Source organism: Ursus americanus, chromosome 6 (assembly GCF_024610735.1).
Source record: "Ursus americanus isolate L20-20 chromosome 6, mUrsAme1.1.p, whole genome shotgun sequence".
Classification (NCBI taxonomy): domain Eukaryota; kingdom Metazoa; phylum Chordata; class Mammalia; order Carnivora; family Ursidae; genus Ursus; species Ursus americanus.
In genome coordinates, this window is record NC_142132.1 from 41253416 (window position 1) to 41275972 (window position 22557).

A 22557-nucleotide genomic window follows, 5' to 3' on the forward strand; every position below is an offset into this window, starting at 1 on the left:
CCCAGGGCAGGATTTGGGGGCCTGGGGGGCCAGCAGCCTCCTGCTCCTTTCTGCCTCCCCCACAGTGGATGTCCATGGCCAGCAGGCTGGGGTACAACCCTGATCAGCTGTGCTTGACGGGGTTCCCAGCCCCCAGGGCTGGCCTTGACCCCTGCTTCCCACCACTGAGGCAGGACGGGAAAGCGGTGCTCTCGGTAGTGTCTGAATTCGGGTGTGGACTCAAACTCTGGCTCTGACGCCCAGGGCTGGAGGCTTGGGGCAAGTCACTTCGATGCCCAGACTGGCTCTGACGCCCAGGGCTGGAGGCTTGGGGCAAGTCACTTCGATGCCCAGACTGTCTGGCTTCCAAAGGGAAAGGAATCCCTCTACCGCCTCTGAACAAGACCCCAGGGCATGATGCCAACTGCCCTTCCTGTAGGACACCTGCCAGCCTGCTCCCCAGGTGATTTTGAAACCTTGGGGGGGTGGCCTCTGCCATAAGCCGCCGAGTCCACACAGTCAGGGGCGCTGTAGCAGAGCATGGGAGTTAACTGGGTGGCTTTGGAGCCAGGCAACCTTGGCTTCTGCCCAGTCCCCGAGGTTCCTTGCTTTGTGCCCTTGGGAAGGTTATTTAACCTCTCTGTTCTGCAATTCATTCTTGGGGAAACTGGGATCATACCAACAGTTTGTTCCGAGGATTAGATTAGGTAAAGCGCTCAGCCCTGGGAGGAGCTCATTTTTACTACTTTCAAGGCGGAGGCTCACTCTCTTGCATCTCAGCTGTCCTCTTTGCTAATGACACTTGACAGGACTTCTGGTGAAGGACGGGAAAGCCCAGCTCCAGGCTGTGGGAGCTTGAGGCCGGGTGGGGGGCGGGGGCGGGCAGGCAGGAGGAGCCGTGGGGTCGTGTCCTCCTGTGCTGACGAGGACTCAAAGAGGTCTTGCCATGGGGCTTGGACGTCACATCTTTGAAGGTTACCATCTGTTGCAGGGAGGGGTGGAGGTTGTCTGGAGGAGCCAAAAGCAGGGCAGCTTCCCCCATGTTAAAAGACAACAGTGTGGGCTCGCTAAAGGGAGTGCCTACTCTCAGAAAGTTCCCGAAATGCCCAGGGTCTGCCCAAAGGGTACCTGGTCCCAAACCTGTTTCCCAGACCCACCAGCTGACTGGCCCAGCTCCTGTTCCTGGATGAGGCGGCCCAGAGCGGAAGCATGGGCACGTATGGCCAGGAGTGAGGACTTGAATTTTATTTGGAATCATTAAAAACAAAATTTCACAGCAGCATCCGTGGGGTCAGAAGGGCCAGGGGGCGGAGGCCGCGAGGAAGGGAGTGAAGGAGGTGAAGGCGTCAGAGGCAGCTTAGGAGGGCAGGCCTGCGGGTGGCCGGGTGTGGGCGCGGGAACATGGGCAACCCAGGTCATGCTCCAGGGCTGGGCACTCCGCGTGCCAGGAGGGGGTGGGGTCCGAGGCAGAGGGCTGTTCCTCGGGGCCTCCATGGCCGACTTGCATCCCTCTAGTCTCCTCCACTCTTGGCCTGGGGGAGAATGACCACACACAGCTCCAGGCCCACCCCTCAGCGGCCACCCCGAGCTGGGAGTCCTCTCCGCCCCTCCGCCCTGAGGGGACCTCACACTCAGGCTGAGGAGGCTCCAGAAGGTCAAGAGGCTGCCCTGAGGGCTCTGGGACCCCGGGAGGGAGGCAGGCTTGGCCAGCGTACTCCGGGAGCCCAGCACTCACCTCCTCAGCTGCTTCCTCTTCCGCTTTGGCGGCCGTGTCCTCCTGCGGGGGGGCAGGCTGCTGCAGGTCCTCCTGTGAGGGAGCAAAGGGGAGCAAAGTGGATGTGGGGCGCTGTGGAGCGTGCAGAGGCTCCCGCGGCTCATCCCTGGCCTCACAGATGAGCAGAGGCCCTCCTTGCCTTGCTGTATGTGGACGGCAGGAGGTGAAGGACGTGTGAGGACCAGTCTGACCATGGGAGTGACAGAGCCTCACGTCAGGGCCCACAGTGGGGGCTCTGCCCGATGATGCCAAGGCCTCCTGGGGGCACCAAGCATCCTGGAGCCCAGCTTTACACCCCCCAAGCTAATGCGGAGTCTCTGGCCAGTCCAAGGTTGGGCCTCCGCATTGAGGAGGACTGGTGGGGTGGGACACACTGGGGTGGGGGAGGGCCATAGCCCTGAAGCCTGAGGCCTGACCCCACCCTCAGGGTCCCCGAATCACATGATCATACACCCTTATCCGACTTAGCTCCCAAATAATCCTAGGAGGAGGGGTATGCCATCACTGTTCATACAGCGACCCTAAGGCCAGGGAGGCCAAGTATCCAGCTCAAGGCCTCAGAGCTCAAAGCAATGGGGCTGGTGGGATCAAGTTCGCCTTGCTCCAGGCCCATCCTATCCCTAGTAGCGTCTTCCTCTTTCCCTGCCTCCTAGATGGGCTCTGGGCTCAAGCTGGTCTGGTTGAGGCCAGCAGGGGTTATACAATCCTCCCCACTTCCTGTCTCCCACTCTCTTACCCCCAGCCAGACACACGCCTAAGGTGGCCTGCCCCGGGGTGGGGGGGTTGAGTGACAGCTGTGGGCAGGATGAGACTGGATGATCAGCCGGGATCCCAGTCCTAGCATCCACCTCTACAGGACCGCCATTTCCATGCGACCACTGGGACATGCTGGTGGATTGGGGCTTAAAAGAACACCAAACTGTGTCCGCCAAAGTTGGGGCAGGCCTTCCAGGCCAAGGGTAGGTGGCTCCCCGCCTAGTCCTGCTGTCCCAAGGCAGGTGCATGAGGCCAGCGGGATGACAGAGCTGTCAGACAGGCAGTGCTGCATCCTTCTAGGGTTCATTGGAGGGGGAGTTGTGACTGGTTTTTAGGTGTGACCAGCAAAGGTCTCCCTTGGGGCAGCCATCCGCACCCTAGGACCTGGGGTGGCTCCATGGGCTCACCAGCCCTCCTTCAAGGCCAGAGAGGAGGGCCCAGGCTCCCTCTCAGAGGCCCAGTGGCAGCCTGGCCCCACCCCAGGGCCTCTTTCACTGTGGGGTGGGGGAGTGAGGGGCCTGGCGTCTCCTGGAGCACCTATGGGTCCTGCCCAGAGGCACAGATGATGATATAGTCGCCTGCTTCTGTTGGGTGCTCACCATGATCCAGGGTTAACAGTCTCATGGGGGGCGATTTCCCTGCAGGATCATACATCTCAGTGAAACGAGCACTCTCCCCCCTTCCATGTCACAGGGGAGGTAATGGAGGTGCCACAGGGTGGAATAGCTTCCCAAGGTCATACAGCTAGCAAAGGGCAGAGCTGGGAATGAGGACAGGGAGCAGTGGCCTGCTCCAAGGACAAGGGGACCCTGTGTTGGTCCTGCAAGTGGGTGCCTGGGTGGCTCCACTTCCCCCCACCTACTCCCCGAAGCGGGGATCCTCATTGCTGGGTGCCGGGAGCAGCCTGTATCTGCCCCCATATAAGCCAGACTCCCACTCTCCCTCGCACTCATGCAGAATCTGTCGGAGCACAGGCTCTGCCCCAGGCTGCCCTGGGACCTTGGACACCTTACTTAACCTCTCTGGGCCTCATTCCCACACCCCGTCTGCGGGGATTTTGTGCCCATTAAATGAGTTAATAAGTGTAAAATGCTTCAGGCAGAGCCTGCTCTGTGGTGGGTGCTGGGACAGCTCACCCAGGGGGCCTCCGCCTCCTGGGAGTGCCCTATTGCTCCCGTGCTCTCTGCAGCCGGCAGCCCACGGGTGTGAGTGCGCAGGCAGGCACACACACACACACACACACACACACACACACACACACACACGCAGAGGCACGCACACACGAAGGTGGGGGGGCGGGGTCAGGACCCTCACAGCTTTGTCACAAGGGGGCGCTGCTTCCCTGTTCCTCCTGGGGGTGAAGGCCGCCCACCAGGCCCTGCAGGGAGGCTGGCCTCCAGGCCCATGGGCGGTGACTTGGCAGCTCCAGCCTGGTGTCTAAGGCCCAGGAGGCTGCCTGTCACCTCATGGGGCCCGCGGGTCTAGTGAAATGTGGGAACTCCCCAACGCTGAGCATCGAGAGGACGTGGCTTTGAGCCTCACTTTCCAGTTGGGCCCCTAAGGCTCTGCTTCCCTGCATGTCATGAGGCAATAATGCCTCCGGCCCAGCGAGCCTCTCGGGGACCAGGTCTCACCTTTCGAACCACTCCAGAGGTGATGGCAATGTTCTCTGCCTCCTCCACCGTCTTGATTGCCACTGTGTTGACGCTGGTGACCACGGCCTCACTCACAGCGTTGGCCTGCTCCTTGGTCTTCTCAGCCACTGCAAGAGGACTCTGGCTCTCCTTGGTCCTCCTGCCCCTCCCCGCACGGGCCTGGCCTGCCCAAGTCAGGCTGAGCAGCCCCTTCCCAGGGCGTGTAAACCCCTGGCTCTACTAGAAGCCCCCGGCTGTCCCTTTCTCTGACTCCAGGGGAGCCCTGATGCCGATGGCGGGATCAGGGGGCCCACCCTGGGTCTAGCCTTGGGGTCTGGGGGGGGGGTCTGGGTCCACGAACAGCTTGGGCTCCCAGCTGGGAGGTAAGGAGGACCCTGGGCTCGGGTCTTCAGTACCAGGTTGCAGCCCCTGGAGGTCCCAGCCCTCATATCCCCTGGTCCTGAGCTCCTCACCTGAGGTCACGCTCTGCACCACATTCTCCTTGGTCTTGGCTCCTGGGGAGGAAATGGAGGCTTCAGCCTACTCCTCCTGGTGTTGGGGGGGTGGTGGTCAGGGCAAACACACACAGAACAGCTGGACAAGCTGTGGGGTCGGTAGGGGGTGAAGACAGTGTCTGGGGCCTGGGAGTCCCTTCAAAGGCTGCTTCCGGCTGTGTCTGGGGGACGGGGATGGAGGGGAAGTGGACAGGACAGGACAGGACAGGACAGGGGTGAGAGAGACCAGGCCTGAGGTAGGGGCCAGACCCGTCCGGGTATGGCCTGGGCCTCGGAAGCAGCAGCAGGACAGAGCTGAGTCACCGGCTTCCGAGGGGCTGAGGGGGTGGGGCTGCACAAGACACTGGGACTCCACTCCTCTCCCCTGCCCACCCCTTCCCTCTTAACAGGGTGGGATCTGGGACGTGGCTGCTGAGCACCTGCCCGCTCATCTCAGGCTCCAGGCTCTCCGTGGCTTCTCATCTGAGTCCAGGGGCTTGCAGGTGGTGCTGGGATGGGGGACACTGGCTTGCAACTATGCACTTTTCATGTGCGTGCGTGTGTGTGTGTGTGCACAAACAGGTGTGTCTGAGGGCTGAGGGCCCTCTTGCTGTTCTGCCCCAGAGCCCCTGGGGCCCTGAGGAGGTCAAAGCAGACACTGGGGGGTTTGGAGGGTGGTGTTCAGGGGGATGGGGGTGCACCAGGGCCTGGAGACCCTGACTCAACAGCTGCGTCCTCATCCCCACCCCAAATGCCTCCTTGGGGCTGGGGGATAAGGTTGGCCCTGAGAAACTGGGCACCCCGCCTCCAGCCTCCCAGCTGCTGCACCCCGCCACGCCCTGCTTCACCCACACTCACCCACATACATGACCCCCTCCTTGGTCTTCTCAGCTGCTTCCGTCACCCCCTGCTTGGTCTTCTCCACGGCGCCCACCACACCCTCCTTGGCGATGGAGAAGCCCTTCTTGAAGACGTCCATGGTGGTGGGCAGGGCAGGGAGGCTGACTCTTGCAGAGAGCTGGAGCTGGAGCTGGCGAGAATGCTGCTGCAGCCGCCGTCCCCGCCGCCTCTTATTGACGCCCATGAAATATTGATGATGCGGCGGCTGGCTGCTGGGAGCTCGGCCAGCGGGGCGGAGAGGGAGGGGGAGGGGGCCCGCCCTCACCTTCCTCCGGGGTGGGGCAGGGGGGTCGGGCTCCCCTGGGCCCCTGCTGCCCAGCCCCCCCCTCCTGCCCTCTGCCCTCCCTCCGGGGAGGGGGGTCTGCAGGGGGCGGGACGCGTCCTTATCCATCACTGGCCCTTATTCCTCGGCTGCATCAGCCGCCCGGCTGGGGTCTCTCAGGCCAGGGGCCATTGTGTCTGATCCATCTGGGACAGAGGGGGTCAGGCAGGGGAGGCAGGTAGGGCAGGGGTCAGGATCACGTGGGCCTGTCAGGCAACAGTGGCCAACCTCCCAGACCAGCCTGGGCTGCCTGGTGACTCACCAGCCCCGTGGATGCCCCCAGCCCTGGGCTCCAGCAAGGGCCGCTGGGGCAAAGGAGCACGCAAGGCTTTCCCAACTCCCAACTCCTAGGTCGCCCTGGCGACCCTAGGACAGCTCCTTTCTCTCTCTCCGAGTCTCCGCCCACCTGCTGGCTCCCACAGCCCAGGGGTGAAAGGTGCTGAGTAGGCATGAAGGGCCCCCGCTTCCTGGCCACCGGCCTGGATGGGCAGCAGATTCCCCCAGACTGACCGACCGCTTCCTGCAGCCCCTCCCCCATGCTTGGGCTCTTCTCCTAGCTCCCATGGGGACGTGTTCAGTGGGGCCACCTCCCTGTGTGTCCCACACCTCCAGTGTCCCTGACCTAAGTCCTCTTGAGGCACAGGAACCGGCCTGAGTTGTTGGCTGCCTCTGTGGGGGACGGTGGAGGGGGGCCGACGGGGGGGCCGGACAAGGCTCACCGGGTGGGCTGGCCCAGGCCACTTCCTCTCTTTGTTGTCCCTGTGCTTTCTTTTCCTTCTGAGACTTAACTCGAAGACGACGTCACCCTCACCAGCAGTTTGTGGAGTCACTTGCTGCGGCTGAGCCTGCCCCACTGCTGAGATGATCCTGACACTGCTGCTTGGCCTGGGGGGGGCCCTGGGCTGGGGGCTGCTGGGGGCCTCAGCCCAGGCCCCAGGTAGTGGGTTCTCGGATCCACACAGTCCAAGGCCACCTGGGGTCTGGAGGGCAGAGGCTGAGGACACCGGCAGGGACCCCAGCAGACGGTAAGGAGGACCTCGACCTTGGGGGAGGTCATGTACAGGATCTGAGTCCCAGCTCAGCCAGAACAGGGTTTCTTGGGACTTCACTTACCCATCTGTGAAATGACCTAATATTATCTACCTGCAGGGCCAGCTGGGAGGCTGAATGAGGTGCTAGGTGCCAGGCTCCCTTCAAGAGGCCACCCCCAGGCAGCCCGGACTGGGCGCCACAGGAAGTGCCCTGCCTGGCCCATGGCAGGGAATGGACCTAGAGGTCAGGCAGGAGCATTTCTTGCCACCAACCACTTAGCATGGGGTGATGAGGGACAATAGTTCCAGAAATTTCCAGCTGGCCTGGCAGTGGCTCCTGTTCTTTGAAGTAAGTAAACTCTGACAGTTGAGCCTAGGTGAGGCTGGCCTAGCATAAGTCATAGAAGACAGACGCTCCTGGGGACTGGATTTTTATCTAAGTGCCCTGGGGGAATGGTGTGGGTCCTCAGGCTGGCCCTGAGGGACAGGCAGTGAGCAGACAGGGTGCTCTGCTCTATTTCCAGAACAAGGAGGAAGCACGGCATCCAGGGAGCTCCGCTTCAGTGCCCCTCTGGAAATGGGTAGGATGGTCTTGGGACTGAACCAGGATACCATTTTCCAGTCTTGTATTTGTCCAGGCCCGGGGCCCCCTGCTGATAAGTGCTGCGCCTGTGGGTTCCTCCTCCAGGGCCTCCACTGTCAGAGCAGCACGTCCTTTACGGGGTCCATCTCAGGCTTGTCACCTTGCCAAGTGTTATCTCAGCGAGTGCTCCCAACAGCCCGTGTTGCCGAGGAGCCCGAGGCTCAGAGAGACTAAGCAGCTGCCCCAAGATCACACAGCTAAGGAAATCTAGAACCAGGATCTAAGTCTGACTTCAGAGCTCATGCTCTGGTCCCTGAGCACTCAGAAGCAGCGCTGACCCCCAGATGTGCCTAGTATGCTTGCTGCACCCCTGCCTCCCCCCAGATACACACACACACACACACACACACACACACAAACCAGGCTTGGTGAGGGTGTTTATATGGATTTGGAGAGTGAGAGGGGGTCAGCTTACACCCACCCAGAGTCTTCCATTAGGCTCGCTGAGATTCACCGTCACGTTGGCTTACAGAGTGAATTCTCCTGGGACAGTTCTAGTCAGCTCTGACGCTTCAAGGTGAATGTGTTTTTGGACACTTTCCCGAAAGCAGATTTGCCCACGGAGAGGAAAGAATAAGCAAGTGCTCGCAGACTCTCAGGGAGGGAGGGGCTGGCCAAGTGGGGAGGAGGGGTCCCATCTCTGCCCCGCCACTGGGCCAGGTCGGCGCTGGGTGGTGCGGGTGATTCTTGGTGGGGGACTCCAGCCACCCAACTCTGATTTCAGGTCCAAGAACCAAGCCTCCCTTCCCCAAAGCCACTAGCTCCATGCCCCTTTCTTTGGGCTGCCTGCTTCCTTTTGATAAAAGAGAGGCTCAGGGTTCCAGGTGGATCAGAAGAAGGTAGGAGACATTCCTCTTTCTCCACACCCCCTTGGCTGTGGGGAGGGACTCGTGCGCTGCCCCGTGGAGCTCACTCAGCCACCCCCTCGGCGGTCCCAGTGTGCGCGGAGCATGTGCGAATGTACGTAGAAGGGCGCCCCAGCCCAGGAATGCCCAGCTCCCAGGGGAATCCAGGGGGTCCCAGCAGGCCTGCTGGGTCTCCTTCCCACACCCCAGAAGCTGTGGCCCCCACAGGCCCCACTCAGGTTGTCAAGGCCTCCGGAGGGGCTGGTGTGAAAGGAAGGAAGTGCTGCTCGGCTTCCTCGGGCTGATTGCTTCCCGTGCTCTGTAAAGGGGGAGGCGGAAATGCTGCTCCAGCCTCCCTCCTGCAACAGGGGGAAGGGGAGGTGGGGCCCGCAGCATCAGGGACAAGCCTGGTGGGCCCTCAGCCCCTGGCCGCCGGAACCAGGCCTCCCAGCCAGCCTTTGCCCCCACACCTGTCTCTGGTAGGCCCTGGTAGGCCCTGGACATGGGCCCAGATTAGACTATTTATAAGGAGAAGTTCGAACAGAACAATTTGGTGCCAGATGCTTGGTCCCGGGGTGGAGGCAGGGCAGGGCTGAGTGCTTTCCACGGCTCTGGGACCCCAGCAACATGTGTGTTTGGACTCCGTGGGAGGAGGCTCTTTTGATGCTCCCTGGTTTTGGTGGGATGGGATTGAGCCCCCGATTAGGATGTGGGTTCCTCAGAGCCAGGCGCCCCCTGCAGGACGGAGCCTGCGTGGGGGACCAAGCTGAGCCCTGGGCAAGGTGCCCCATCTCCACATTGAGGTTACAGCGCTGCTCTCTCTGCTGTCTCCATGCTGTGAGGCTCAAGGGAGGGGGACGTCACCCAGCTTCTAAGTGACAGGTCAGAGCATCCACTGGGCTGCAAATCCCAGGTGCCCGCTGCCCCGTCTCCCCCGAGATGGGTGGTAGTGTAGGAGGCAGCTCCCAGCTGCCCAGCTGGCCCTGCCCGCCAGCATCAGCTCCCGTTGGCCCACGCGCAAGCAGCGTCTGTGGTTTGTTGCAGCTGAGCGCTCGTGGCCAGAGGAGTCACGCAGACGGCTGGAGGTCACACAGGAGCAGGGTGGAGCCCAGGCCACGGGTCATGGCCATGGCTGCACCTCCTGCACCTGTTCCTGCTGTCAGAAGCACAGGGCCCTGGGCACACTCAGGGAACCCCCACTCTGGACATTGAGTCGGCCTCAGGGTCCTCTGCCAATGCCCCTTTCCAGCTCAAAGACAAAGCCCTGCAAAATTCTCCCCCGGAGTAGTCATATTCAAGGCCGCATTCAAGGTCCCAGAAAGCAAGGATGCTGAGAATACATCCTCCTCCCCAGAAAGGCTTAAGGGGCAGCCAGAGGTGGGCTTCATTGGCATTTAAGTGTCCCAGTGTACGGTGGCAGCAGCACATCCATAATGCGGGAGGCTCCGGCTCTCAGCCCTTTCCCTGCTAGAGGCTGGCTCCGCCTCCCCCGTAGCCCCTCCCTCCATCCCCAGGGAGGGGCCGGAAGTGGGAATCTTCTCCACATTTCCAGGACTGGGGAGGGGGGAAGGGCCTTGCTCAAGGTCACCCTGAATCCAGGGGGACGGGAGGGGGGAGGCCCAGGCTTCCGAGCTCCCATTAAAAGCTCCAAAGGGGCCAGCAGACACTCTCCTGACTGGGGCAAAGCCTCAGGTGGGGGTCGTGTCAGAGGCCCAGGGCAGCCCAAATCCAGCTGGAGGATCCCCGCACTCATTTCTAGGCTGGCCCCAGGAGATGAGGGTGCAAAGAGGGCTCCGTGAGAACAATGGGCGCTTCTGCGAGCCGGGCTGGGGGCTCAGGCTCAGAGGGCCAGCACACGGCTGCCAGGAGCTGGAGGAAACCAAAGCAAAGGTCAGGAATGTTCCCAGGGCTTCTGGGCCAGCGGCCTGTACTATGCCAAGGGGATAGGGCTGCCAAGGGAGGGGGAGCATAGGCAGGGAGAATAGTTAGAGCCCGAGCTTTGGGCAGATCAGGAGAGAAAGTTCCTGGGCAGGAAGGGTGGGCAGCACTGCTTCCCGTTCCAGGAGCTCGAGGTGGAAAGTCCCAGTCACTGCCTGGCAGGCTGGACCAGACCCAGCTCGCCTGGGCACAGGCCTTCTGGACCCTCCACAGCAGTTCAGAGGGTGAGCAACGAACAAAACTTTGTTTTGAGTGGGTATTTCCCAACCTCGGCACTACTGGCATTTGAAACTGGCTAATTCTTGGCCGTGGGGGGTGCCGGGCTGTGCTGTGTGCATTCCGAGGTGTTCAGTGGGCATACTTGGTGTTTGCCCACTAGATGCCAGTCTCACGGCCACCCTCCCAGTGGAAGGAAGTCCCTTAACCCCCCACCGCCACCCCCTGAGAACCACTGGTTTAGAGAAACACTTTTCCTCAGGCCTGAGCCCATATTCCAGCATTTCCATGCGGCCCAGGTGGGGGTGGGGTGGAGGCTGGAGTTTCTGGTCCTGGAACAGCCTGTGCAGCTGACTGTCTCACCTGTGATCCCCAAACTCTGGGTCCAGACCTTTTGCAGTTGCTCTTTCCGTGTTGAGTGAACATTCTTTGCCTAAAATCAGGGCCAGCTCCATGGGCATGTGACCGGTCACACAGGGCGTGCCCACAGAAGGGTCTCTCACTTGGTTTAATCTCTGTTGTTGTCCCGCATTTTCTTTGTGCACTGGACACTACAAATTATGTAGTCCGTCTCATGTAAAATATTTACTCTCTCTCCCTTTATGGGAAAGCTGTGCCGACCCTCTGGTTTAGAGTCAAACCTGCAAAGTTGGTTGAGACAGTCAGAAGCCCCTGCCCCACCGGTCCCCAAAGGCAATGATTTTTAACTGTTTAGGGGAATCCTTTGGCATTTACCTCTGTGTCTCTAACTAACATGTTTATATTGCTAGTTCTTGGGAAGTAGCATTATCTGTGATTCAGCTCTCATTCCCACTCCACACCCCAAGCCCAACATGCGTGCATAGGCGTGCAAGAAGGCATGCACGTGCACGCGTGTGCACACACACGCACTGCCTATCCATCATCCGCCCATATTGTCGTTTTGAGTATTTACGTTTATCCAACTATGTATGTTACTCAGAGTGGAGACTTGAAAAAAACCTATGAATCCTCCCCCATCCCCTGCACACTTCATATTTTTGGTCTTCCTTGGAATAAACAACTGTATTCATTTTTTTGTTTCTTTGGCTTTGTTCCCTGTCTTTATTCTGCTCTCTTCACTTTGATTGATAGTTCAGCTGGGTATAGGATTCTAAATTGGAAATATTTTCCTCTGTACTTTTTAAAAGATTTTATTTATTTATTTATTTATTTATTTATTTATTTATTTGAGAGAGAGAGCAAGTGCGAGCAGGGGGAGGGGCAGAGCAGGAGGGAGAGGGACAAGCAGACTCTGAGCGGAGAATGAAGCCCGATGTGGGGCTTGATCTCATAACCCTGAGATCATGACCTGAGCCTAAACCAAGAGTCAGACATTTAACTGACTGAGCCACCCAGGTGCCCCCATTCCATATTTTGAAGGCAGTTCTCCACTGTGTTCGAGTTTCTAGTGTTGCTGTTGAGGGGTTCAAGGCCATTCTAAGTGCTGATGTGTGTATGTGTGTGTGTGTGTTGATTTTTCTCTCTAGAAAGTATAGAATTATCTTCATTTCCAGAGTTCTAAAATTTCATGATGACACTGAGTTTATTTTCATCATATTGTGGGCCCTTTGAATCTGAAGGTTCAAGCCCTTCACTTCTGTAATATTTGCTTGATTTTTTTTTCCATCAATGATTTCCTCCCTCTGTTCTCTTTCTCGAATCCCATTGTTCGGATGTCGGATTTCCAGGATCTATTTTTCTGATCTTTCCTCTCCTGTTTTCTCTTTCTCTCTTTGCTCTTCTTTTAGGAAAATTTCTTTAACTTTACCCTCTAACATTTCTATTAAGTCTCTTTTGCATTTCTACTGTTATATTTTTAATTCCTGAGGGTTCTTTCGTTCTCTGTTCTCCCATTTTTAAAATAGCTTCCTGTTCTTTCTTGGATGCAGTAACTTCTCTTATAGATCTGGGGCTATTAATACAAATTTGAGGGACTTCTCTGCACAGTGTTGGTTTCGTCCAAGCTGATGTTTTTCCCAATTGCTTGTTTTTGACCTCGCTCTTTTGTAGTAGAGACTTTTCTCGGGGGTCATCTTGGACGTCCGCCTGCTTGAGAGTAGACAGACTAAGAAGCTGATGGGAAGCTGGGTGTGCGGACGGGGCTTTCTGACCTCTTTTGTCATAATATGTTCTGCTGGGCTATTTCACTGGGGGAGGCCCTGATGTCATTGTTTTTTAGATCTTTCCTCTTGAGTGGGGTCATTTTCCTGACAAGCTTTTTCAGTCTGTTGCCAAGAGGGTAAAAGCTGGCTGCCAGGCTTTTGGGAGACAAGTGAGAAATTAGGCTTGTTGAGGAGGGAGGTGTCTCAGCTTTCAAAACAGATATGGTCACTCAATTCCCCTCAATCCTTCCCCCTGCCCTACCCCCATCTCTGTGTGCCTGGTAGCCCCAGGACAGAGGCCAGCTCCAGAGAATAAGACCCCAGCCCAATAGCCACTCCATCTTCAAGGCCCTGAGTGCTGCCTCCTAATATCTGACAAGGGTGGCCATTTCTCTCCATATCCACTGCCATCACCCATGGCCCCTGCCAGTATCTTCCACCTGGATCCCTGACACAGCCACCTACCTCTGCCTTGCCTCTTCTTGTCCTTTCTGTACCCAGCACGGTGGCCCTGTCATGTCACTTCCCCGCTCAGAGCCCCCACAACTTTCTGTGCTTTCAGGACATGGTCCGGCTCCTCCTCTGGCACTCAGGCCCCCCCAGCCTGGCTTTTCCTTACCTCTGCAGCCCCTCCCCTGCATTTCAGCGGGCCGTACACCTCTGCCACAGCTCTTGGTGCCAGATTAGCACCTCCTTCTGAAAGTCTCCCCAGGTCCTGGCACCGTCCACGCCCTCTGAGATTGCCTGCTTTTCCCGGGGACCCTGGAGGGAAGACCTGTTCCGCCATATTGGCACTGAGTGCCGCTGGGCTTTAGCCCAGCCCCCAATGCCCAAGAGGTGCTGAGCCGAACTGAGCCATGCAGGTCATTGCCACTTGCAACTCCGGAGAGCTCCGTTCTGGGAGCTGATTAGCAGGTGAAGGACCCTCTGACCTATTCTACTGAGCCCATCAAGCTTGCCACCAGATCAGTGCGCTGGGGCGGTGCCAGCCATGAGCACCCCTGCTCCTGGGATTTGCAACCACACACACTGGTAAAGGGAGAGGCTGCCTCTCAGGTGTTCAGGATGCTGAACGTGACCCCCAAACCATCCTGTAGGACCTTTCCCAGAGAAGGGACTGCTCAGCTCAGCTGCCTTTTCCCACAACCATTTGAAAGCCCATTTCCATAATGGCCATAATGGGGAGCAGCCAGGGAGCAGGTGCCCTCCCTGCAGCCTGGTCTGTGGTGAGGAACGATGTGAGTGGTGACGGGGCAGGGCCGCGGTGTTCGTTGAGCGCTTGTCAGGAACCAGGCCCTTGGTACTCACCCGCACACTTGGAGGAGGGTATTATAATCTCCATCTGAGAAATGGGGAAGGGGGAGCTCCCTAAGTGCCTCACTCAAGGTCACACAGCCCGAGGATGAAGGATTCGAACCCAGGACCCTCCAGCCCCAGCAGCATTTCTCCCTGACACCAAGAGAAACAGTGGGAGCCCTTCCTGGCTCCGTGGGTAATTTTGCTGTGTGATTTTGGGGGCGCTCTTCAGCCTCTCTGTGCTGACCCCAGTTCGAGGGGCTTCCTGGAAGGCAGTGGAGCAGGTGCCCTTGCAGGTGGGTTTCGTGGAGCTTTTGTCCTGGAGCTGAGGGCTGAATAGTGCAGAGTGCTCCCCTCTAGGACTAACAGATTCTAGAATCCCGGGCACTGGGTGGGGCAGGGAGGCAGGGGGAGGGGGGCACTGGCACCACTGTTGACCTCTAGGAAGGGTCATGTGGGACCTGGGCGTGGCTCAGCAGCCCTCTCCTCTGGCTTGTTTTTCCAGTAACTGGTGCCCGTACCAGAAGTCCAGGCTGGTCACCTTTGTAGCTGCTTGCAAAACAGAGAAATTCCTCGTCCACTCGCAGCAGCCATGTCCACAGGGGACTCCAGACTGCCAGAAAGTCAAAGTCATGTGAGTGGGGGCAGGATGGGGCAAGGCGGGCCGTCCATCCGAGGCCTATGCTGACTCATCCTGGAGTCACTAAGCTGGCCCCCTCTTTCCCCAGGTATCGCATGGCACAGAAGCCGGTGTACCAGGTCAAGCAGAAGGTGCTGGCCTCCGTGGCCTGGAGGTGCTGCCCAGGCTTTGTGGGCCCTGACTGCCAGCACCACGGTAGGGCTCCCCCTGTGGCTCCCTCCCCTCCAACCTCTGACCCTAGAGGTCAGGCAGTTCCTCTGACCTGTGGGGTCACCATTGTTGCCTCCTCTCCGCAGATCCCACGGCAATCCCTGAGCATGAAGATCTAGGTGATGGCCTCCAGGAGCCTTGGGATGGGCCAGTCGGCTTTGAACCTGGTATGATTCTTCCCTAGAAGGTGCAGGAAGGGCAGGCAGGCAGAAAGAACCCACGTGTCAGGCCTTTCTCTTCTCATAGGGCAGTGCCATTTCAGGAAAACTCTGTGCCCAGAATCAGCAGGGGCCCTTCTGTGGCTCTGTGTCTGCCTCCCCCCACACCAAGGAGGCCAGAGTCACAGGGCCCTCCATTACTACCTGCTGGCGAAGCACACACACCCTTTTCCTTGACTCCATTTTCTGGGAAGGAAAGCTTCATCTGGCACCTTTCCTGCCCCTTGAATGGTACAGGATTCCATGGCCTAGAAGAAGCTCTCCTATATGCATCATACTATCTATCCTTGGTCTAGAGTCAGCACAGAACCACTAAGAGGCACCATTTGTGAGGCCTTTCAAGGCTGGGCCATGTTTGGGATGACGAATGAGTTTCATCATGCGGTGAACTCCTACCTTTAGACAAGGACTGCCTCAAATGATGTGGAGAGGCCATGTCCACACAGCCGAGGAGGCAAGTGTGCTGTGATTGATTAGTCATGTCTGCTGTGGGTGCCGGGATGAGGGTGAGGGCTCAGGTGCCATGCATTTCCCCTTCTGGAGCTGAAGGCTGCTAAGCTCCTGCTCAGAGGACATCAGCACACACCTCCCTGATATTTCCACCTGAACTTGGAAATTAACTTCTCTGTACCCGATCCACCCAGGCCTTGGGAGTTAGACCTCGACACTTATCTCTCATGTGTCTTCAGGCCACCCAGCTGCAGAGCTCAGCAACGTCATGCAGCAGCAGGAACGCCTGCTGGGAGATCTCCAGAATGACATTCACCAGGTGGCAGATGGCCTCCCGGGGCTCTGGACGGCCCTGGCAAGCAACCTCACAGCTGCCACCATTGAGGCAAATCAGACAGAGCCTGGTGAGTGGCAGGCTCCAGGGGCTGAGAAGAGCCTGCTCATACCCGAGGGGACGAGAGGAAGGCCCAAATCTCAGAGGACTCCCCCCCCCCTGCTCAGTCCTTGCCCAGGGAGGGGGGTCTGCTCCTGCAGGGCTTGGGTAAAAGCGTGTCTCTGTTGCAGGGGTGCCTGGCAGATCCTTGGAGCAAGTGCTACTGCCCCACATGGATGCCTTCCTGCAGGTGCATTTCAGCCCCATTTGGAGGACCCTCAACCAAAGCCTGCACAGCCTCTCCCAAGCCGTGAGAAACCTGTCTCTCGATGTGGAGGCCAACCAACAGGCCATCAAGGGGGTCCAGGAGGGCACGGTGGCCAAGGCTGACTTCCAGGACCTTGGGGCCAAATTTGAGAGCAAGGTGCAGGAGAACGCCCAGAGAGTGGGGCAGCTGCGGCAGGACGTGGAGGAACGCATGCACGCCCAGCACCTCTCCCTGCAGCAGTCCCTCGCCCAGGTCGAGGTGGACGTGGACGCCAAGCTGAAGAGGTTCCTTAAGGCCCAGGAGCCTGTGGGGGCCAACGGCAGCCTGGTCCCAGCAGCGGCAGGGGCAGGCGCCAGGCCGGAGCCGGAGAGCCTGCAGGCCAGGCTGGGCCAGCTGCAGAGGAACCTGTCGGCGCTGCACACGGCCGCGGGCCGCAGGGAAGCGGAGTTGCAGAGCACCCTGGCGGACATGAGGGCCACGCTGGCGCAGCACGTGGATGAGATCAAGGAGCTGTATTCGGAGTCCGATGAGACCTTCGATCAGATCAGCAAGGTGGAGCGGCAGCTGGAGGAGCTGCAGGTGAACCACACGGCGCTGCGCGAGCTGCGGGTGATCCTGATGGAGAAGTCGCTGATCATGGAGGAGAACAAGGAGGAGATGGAGCGGCAGCTGCTGGAGCTCAACCTCACCCTCCAGCAGCTGCAGGGCGGCCACGCCGACCTCATCAAGTACGTCAAGGACTGCAACTGCCAGAAGCTCTACTTCGACCTGGACGTCATCCGCGAGGGGCAGAGGGACGCCACGCGGGCCCTGGAGGAGGCGCAGGTGAGCCTGGACGAGCGGCATCAGCGCGACGGCTCGTCCCTGCAGGCCCTGAGCGGCACGGTGGCGGCGCTGTCGCGGGCGGTGGACGCGCAGCGGGCGGAGGGCGAGCGGGCGCGGGCCGACGGGGCGCGGCTGCGGAGCCAGCTGCGGGCGCTGGCGGACGAGGCGAGCGCGCTGCGGGCGGCGCACGGGGACATGCGGGCAGAGGTGGGCCAGCTGCACAGCTACTTCACGGCCCTGCTGGACGACGCGCTGCGCCACGAGGCCGTGCTGGCCGCCCTTTTCGGGGAGGAGGTGATGGAGCGGATGACGGAGGAGGCGCCCGACCCGCTGCCGCTGCGCTACGAGCAGATCCACGCCGGCCTGCGGGACGCCGCCAGCGGGCTGCAGGAGCAGGCGCTCGCCTGGAACGCGCTGGCCGCGCGGCTGGCGACCCTGGAGCAGGTGGCCGAGGCCGGCGGGCCCTCCCCGGCCGCGCTGGCGCGGGAGCTGGAGCGCCTGGACGCCGACCTCCGGCGGGCGGGCCGGTGCTGCGTGGCTGCGGGGGCCTCGTCCCTCAACGGCTCCCTCGGGGGGCTGCACGAGGCGCTGGCCGCCACCGAGCGCGACTTGGAGCGGCACCAGCGCCTCTTCCACAGCCTCTTCGGGAACTTCCAAGGGCTTGTGGCGGCCAACGTCAGCCTGGACCTGGGGAAGCTGCAGGCCATGCTGAGCAGGAAAGGGAAGAAGCAGAAAGGGCTGGAAGCTCCCCGGAGGAGGGACAGGAAGCAAGCGGAGACTTGGGCGGATGAGCCTGGCAAAGGGCCGGTGCTTTGGGAGGCAGGTGAGTTCCTGAGCCCAGGGGGACGCTGGGGGAGGCTGGGAGGACAGGGCTGTCTGCTAGCAGCTCTTCGGCCTCCGAGGAGGGGAGGTGAAAGAGAACGGGGTGACCAAGGGTCAGGACTACTCAGGGCCAGTTTTGCACCGATCTGCCTTTCATGCAGGGCCAGGGGCCTCTATGGTACCTGAAGTAGAAGCAGGTAGAACTCACAAGAACCAAGTGTCAGTGAGCGGGCAGAGGCCTGCCATGGGAATGTTTGAGGCTCCCAGATACCCCGCTGGCTGGCTGCCACTCGGCCTGTAGAGCGGAAGGGGGCAGGCCTCCCTTTTCTGCGTGCCACAGTCCCTTCATCTCAGCTCTTCCTGTCCACCCTGCCTCACCCCATGCGTCTTTAATCAGCTCCCCCGTATACAACTATGGGAACAGGGGCTGGTGTCACCTGCCGTGGGCAGTACCCCGCAAGACGGGAATCCAGGGAGGGCACTGGGCCCTGAAAGGAGCTCATTGTGCTAACGTAGTTGGCCCATCTCGCTGCTCCGCGCAGGTCCCCTGCAGTGCCTTTCTTGGGCTTGGCCATGTTGAGTCGTCCTAACAGCACCACAGCTCATCGTCACTGCCGTCCTACCTGCGGCTCAGTCAGGGGACGTGTCCCGTTCATACTGCTAGTAAGTGGCACAGAGAGCCCTGGACCCTGTCCAGCTGTCTCTAGGGTGCTGGCTCTTCTCTGAGAAAGGCCCTTGACGCCTGGTCCCTGCGGGGCCCCAGGGCCTGGGCAGCTGGCTCTGAGGCTGACGTGATGTGCAGCCAGCCTTCCGGGCCCCTCCCTGAGTGTGGCCCTGGGAAAGGGACCACTGGACTCCGTGCCCCAGGTGATCCTCCGCTGCCAGAGAGGCTGGCGTCGGGGCTATGGCCACCTGCTCATCCAGACACAGCACTGGGTACGAGGCCGCTATCCGGGCTGTCTATACCCTGGTGTAGCCTGGCATGTGGGAAGTCTGAGGTCTGACCCAGGATCCCAGCCCAAGCTCTCCCTGTTCCTCCAGCTCTCCCTCCTGGCCCTGGAGGCCTGTGTGCCTGGGGGCGGTAGACAGAGCACAGTCTCAAGCACCACTTACTCGTCTCGGTTTCTTCCTCTGTAAAATGGGCGAATCACTACCTACATCGAAGGGTTGTTATGAAGACTAACAGATCCATGTACTAAGTACCTGACGTAAGGTATAACATTTAGTAGAAACCAGTCAACGTTTTCCCGTTTCCCCAGCATTTTCAGGGCCGAGGCTCTGTCTGCCTATACTAAGTCTTCCATCTTTTTTCCTCTTGCGAGTGGTGCAAGGCCTCAAGTGCCTGATGGTTTAGGTGTCTGAGTTTACCATTGCAATATTTTATTATTCCAAAAACATTTCTTCCTTAAAAATAAAAATTCTCCCTTATTTGTCTTGTAGAAAGGCCATAGGTCTTGAATTTGTGCCTGCAGGGAAGCCCACCCTCAGTTTACCTGCCAGCAAATCAGTGAAGCACAAACCTCGAGCCTTCTGAGGGGCAGGTCGGGCCCAGGGGCCGGGAGGGTCGCCTGGAAAGCGGGACTCTCAGGGGCAGGCTGACTGGCTCGCGGCAACGGGTGCAGAGAGGGCCAAGTACCAGCAGAGGGCGCGCTGGGCGGCCATCCCTTCGGCTGGGCGAGTGCCCCACCTCCTGGCTGCTGGGGGAACTGCAGAGCCAGCCGCGGGTCTTGGACGTGACACACTTACTACAAAATGGGAAAGTTATTCTGACCTCTCCAGTTCTCAGAAAATTTTCCAAAACTAAAGAAGAGCAAAATTTTGACATTCACAAGACTATTGCTGGACCGGGAGCCCAAGAGCTGGGGCAGTAGATGGGATTAAGTCACTAACCACAATGCCAATTGTCCCTCCTTTAGGGCCTTGCTTGGTTTTATAACCTAAGAAACGAGGAGTTTGGTCTCAATGAAGAGACACACAGAGAGCGATACAGAGAGACACACAGAGAGTTGAGGGAGCACATGGGGAACATGACCTCATCTGTGCCAAGTTCAGTGCCATGGCCAGAACCCCCCATGGGACTCACCCTTTCCACTTCCTGGCTCTGTCCCCACCCCGCCTGAGAGTCTTGGCCAGGCAGTCGGGTTGGCTCTTTCCTCACTGTACACTCGCCCTCTTCACGGGGAGGCTCCCCGTGGCTCCATGCCTGTGTGTGGGCCTGGCGGGCCTCCCACCTGTGTTCTCTTCGTCGCGCTTGTCTTCCTGTGGCTGGCTAAAATGCGTCTTTACCTAGAAAGAGCACCAGAAATCAGGAGATCCAAGGACAGCTCCCAGTGTGGTAATTTATTGTCTGTCATCTGGAGCCAGCTTTCCCTTTCTGGGCCTGTTTCCCCATCTGTAACCCCAGGGCTCTGTGCCACAGTTTGAAAACACTAAGATGACCAGCTTGAAGAGTCTTCTTGTCCGGTCCCACCTGCTCTCCTCTCTCTAAGGTCCTGTGCCAGACGTCCAGCAGGAAGGATCCTTTGGTGTTCTTTCATTCTCTCCTCTGTTAGCATTATTACCCGGAGGATAGATAGTATTTTCTCTCTTGCCCTTGAGTATCTCAAGATCCCCAGTAGGTGGCAGTAGTGTGCAAGTCAGAGATGCAGGTTCCTGCCCTATCTTGCCATCGGCAAGCCACGCAGCTTTGGACGACCAGTCAAGCACTCAAGGCTCAAGGTGTCCTCAGAGGAGGGGTACTTACCTCTCAGGATGCTGGGAGGAAAAGGGAACAATGAGAAAGTGCTTTTTAAAAATGTACACTCGAAGAGACAACGGACTTGTATTTTCCTTCCTCTCAGTTAGTGACCTAGTGAGTATTGGCCAGTGGCTCCCACTCTCTGAGCTGCTATTGGGAACACCTAGGTTATCTGGAAATAGTGACCTATTCCTACTTTAATAAGATGAGAAAGGCAGGTCTCAGGGTTTCGTTTCCCATCTGAGGGAGTGAGAGATGGTCACTGAGCACTTTCCTCCTCTATTCCAGGCTCCCCTGTGGCCTTCTATGCTGGCTTTCCAGAAGGTACGGCTGCGCTACAGGCGGTGAAGTTCAACGCTACTTACATCAACATTGGCAGCAGCTACTTCCCTGAACACGGCTACTTCCGAGCCCCTGAGCGCGGGGTCTATCTGTTTGCAGTGAGCGTTGAATTTGGCCCAGGGCCAGGCTCTGGGCAGCTGGTGTTGGGAGGTCACCATCAGACCCCCGTCAGTTCCACCGAGGAGCGGAGGGGTGGAAGCACGGCCACGACCTTCACGATGGCCGAGCTGCAGAAAGGCGAGAGAGTGTGGTTCGAGTTAACCCAGGGCTCGGTCATAAAGAGAAACCCGCCAGGCACCACATTCGGGGGATTCCTGATATTCAAGACCTGAACGCCGGGCACAGCCCTTGACCAGACGTCGTGGACTCGCCCAGCGTTCCTTGGCCTGGAGCTCCGGCCAGGGTTGGTCTGGAGACCCATCCCGCTGGTCTAGTTCTTCCCGGAAAACTGCAGAGACGATGCGGTATATGTGGCCTTCCTCTAGACGCACTGGGTTTGGCTCTTTCTTAATGGCGAGAAGAACTGGAATGCTTCTCTCTGGGCAGAACCCGGCCCGGGGAGGTGTGAACCCGAGCTTGGCATGCCTCCTGAGGCAGCACGGCGTGTGGGCCCAGCCCTCGGCCGCACCCTGGGTCCTACAGCTTCTTTGGTGTGTCGCTCCTCCTGTGGTTGGAAACTAAACCATTCTCCCACTTCCTTTCCCTAATCTTATGCTAGAAAATCGTTCCTCTGCAGAAGGAAGGTGTTTAAAATGGAGGTGACATTTTGGATATTGTTGGAAACCAGTCTGTACCCACTACAGGGCCGTCGGAGAGAACTGAACCGTTTGACTTCTGTTAGAAACGGGACAACGGCCTCGTCGAGTTAACCGAAGGAAACAGTATTATATTTCCCTCAGGTTGGGTCCTTCCCTGAATTTACTGTAACCTTAATTTCACTTCTTTATCTCCTCGCCTCCACAAGATGAAGGCCGACACGCCGAACATGAACTCAAATGTGTACAGCTTTCGCCTTTTTTTACTTCCTCCACTCGCCGATGACCGTCCTCATTCTTATTAGCATCGCGAACCAGGAAGGAGGCTGAGGGAGGAAGTGAAGGACGATTGTCAAACTCTCCCTCGAGAACCATCAGCTCTGGAATAAAAGCAATGCCCTTCAACTCTCTGCCTGGTTTATTTATGGAGAGCCAAAGGATTCGCTGAAGGAGGTAGAAATAGGGGACAAAATGCAACTATTTGGGATAAATGTGACTGCCCTGATTCCAGGCTGTACTTGACTTCACAGTTCCAGTAAGTTCTACATGGCACACGCAGAGCCTCCCCAGCAGGCAGTGGCGTGAATACTGGATTAGACAGGAACACTTGGAGTTGCAACAGTTCCCACAATATCAACATAGGATTTTCAAAACATTACAGACCCTAGAGCAAACAGGCTGGAGAAAGCAGCCGTCTAGTTGTGAGGAAACGTGTGTGTTTTGGTCATTAGGTATCCGATGTGTTGAACATACTCTTCTGCATAACTAAATTGGACTGGACTGGGTGGTGAAAAAGGACAGGAGTTGGTTGTCAGGGTTAACAAGGGTCTCAGCCCTTCTCTTTGTTTCCTAAGGGTCATTAATCCAAACCGTTGTCCCTCAGAATTTATTCACCAAGCTTCGTGTGCTCCATATGCTAAAACATTAGCGTTAAAAGGAAGAGTGTGCCGGGCCGCTCTGCCACTG

General features: G+C 58.4%; 2 protein-coding genes across 5 annotated transcripts; one reads left to right on the forward strand and one right to left on the reverse strand.

Annotated features, from left to right (window-relative positions):
- Nucleotides 1-1209: 1209 nt before the first annotated feature.
- Nucleotides 1210-5719, reverse strand: SNCG (synuclein gamma). The gene is made up of 5 exons (XM_045783389.2): nucleotides 5496-5719; nucleotides 4617-4658; nucleotides 4144-4271; nucleotides 1715-1786; nucleotides 1210-1511 (listed from the first exon to the last, which is right to left on the reverse strand). The coding sequence occupies exons 1-5, from the start codon at nucleotides 5614-5616 to the stop codon at nucleotides 1491-1493; spliced, it is 384 nt and encodes a 127-aa protein (XP_045639345.2). The 5' UTR covers nucleotides 5617-5719; the 3' UTR covers nucleotides 1210-1490.
- Nucleotides 5720-6619: 900 nt separating this feature from the next.
- On the forward strand, nucleotides 6620-21996 carry MMRN2 (multimerin 2). 4 transcript variants are annotated; one of them, XM_087862964.1, is made up of 9 exons: nucleotides 6620-6884; nucleotides 7415-7471; nucleotides 10442-10540; nucleotides 14457-14585; nucleotides 14680-14786; nucleotides 14888-14968; nucleotides 15709-15873; nucleotides 16034-17758; nucleotides 20783-21996. In XM_087862964.1, the coding sequence occupies exons 1-9, from the start codon at nucleotides 6721-6723 to the stop codon at nucleotides 21166-21168; spliced, it is 2913 nt and encodes a 970-aa protein (XP_087719090.1). In that variant the 5' UTR covers nucleotides 6620-6720; the 3' UTR covers nucleotides 21169-21996. The 4 variants fall into 4 exon arrangements, with proteins under 4 accessions (XP_087719090.1, XP_045639496.2, XP_045639497.2 ...); XM_045783540.2 differs by lacking the exon at nucleotides 7415-7471 and having other exon boundaries at nucleotides 6621-6884; XM_045783541.2 differs by lacking the exon at nucleotides 10442-10540 and having other exon boundaries at nucleotides 6622-6884.
- The last annotated feature ends 561 nt before the right edge of the window (nucleotides 21997-22557 follow it).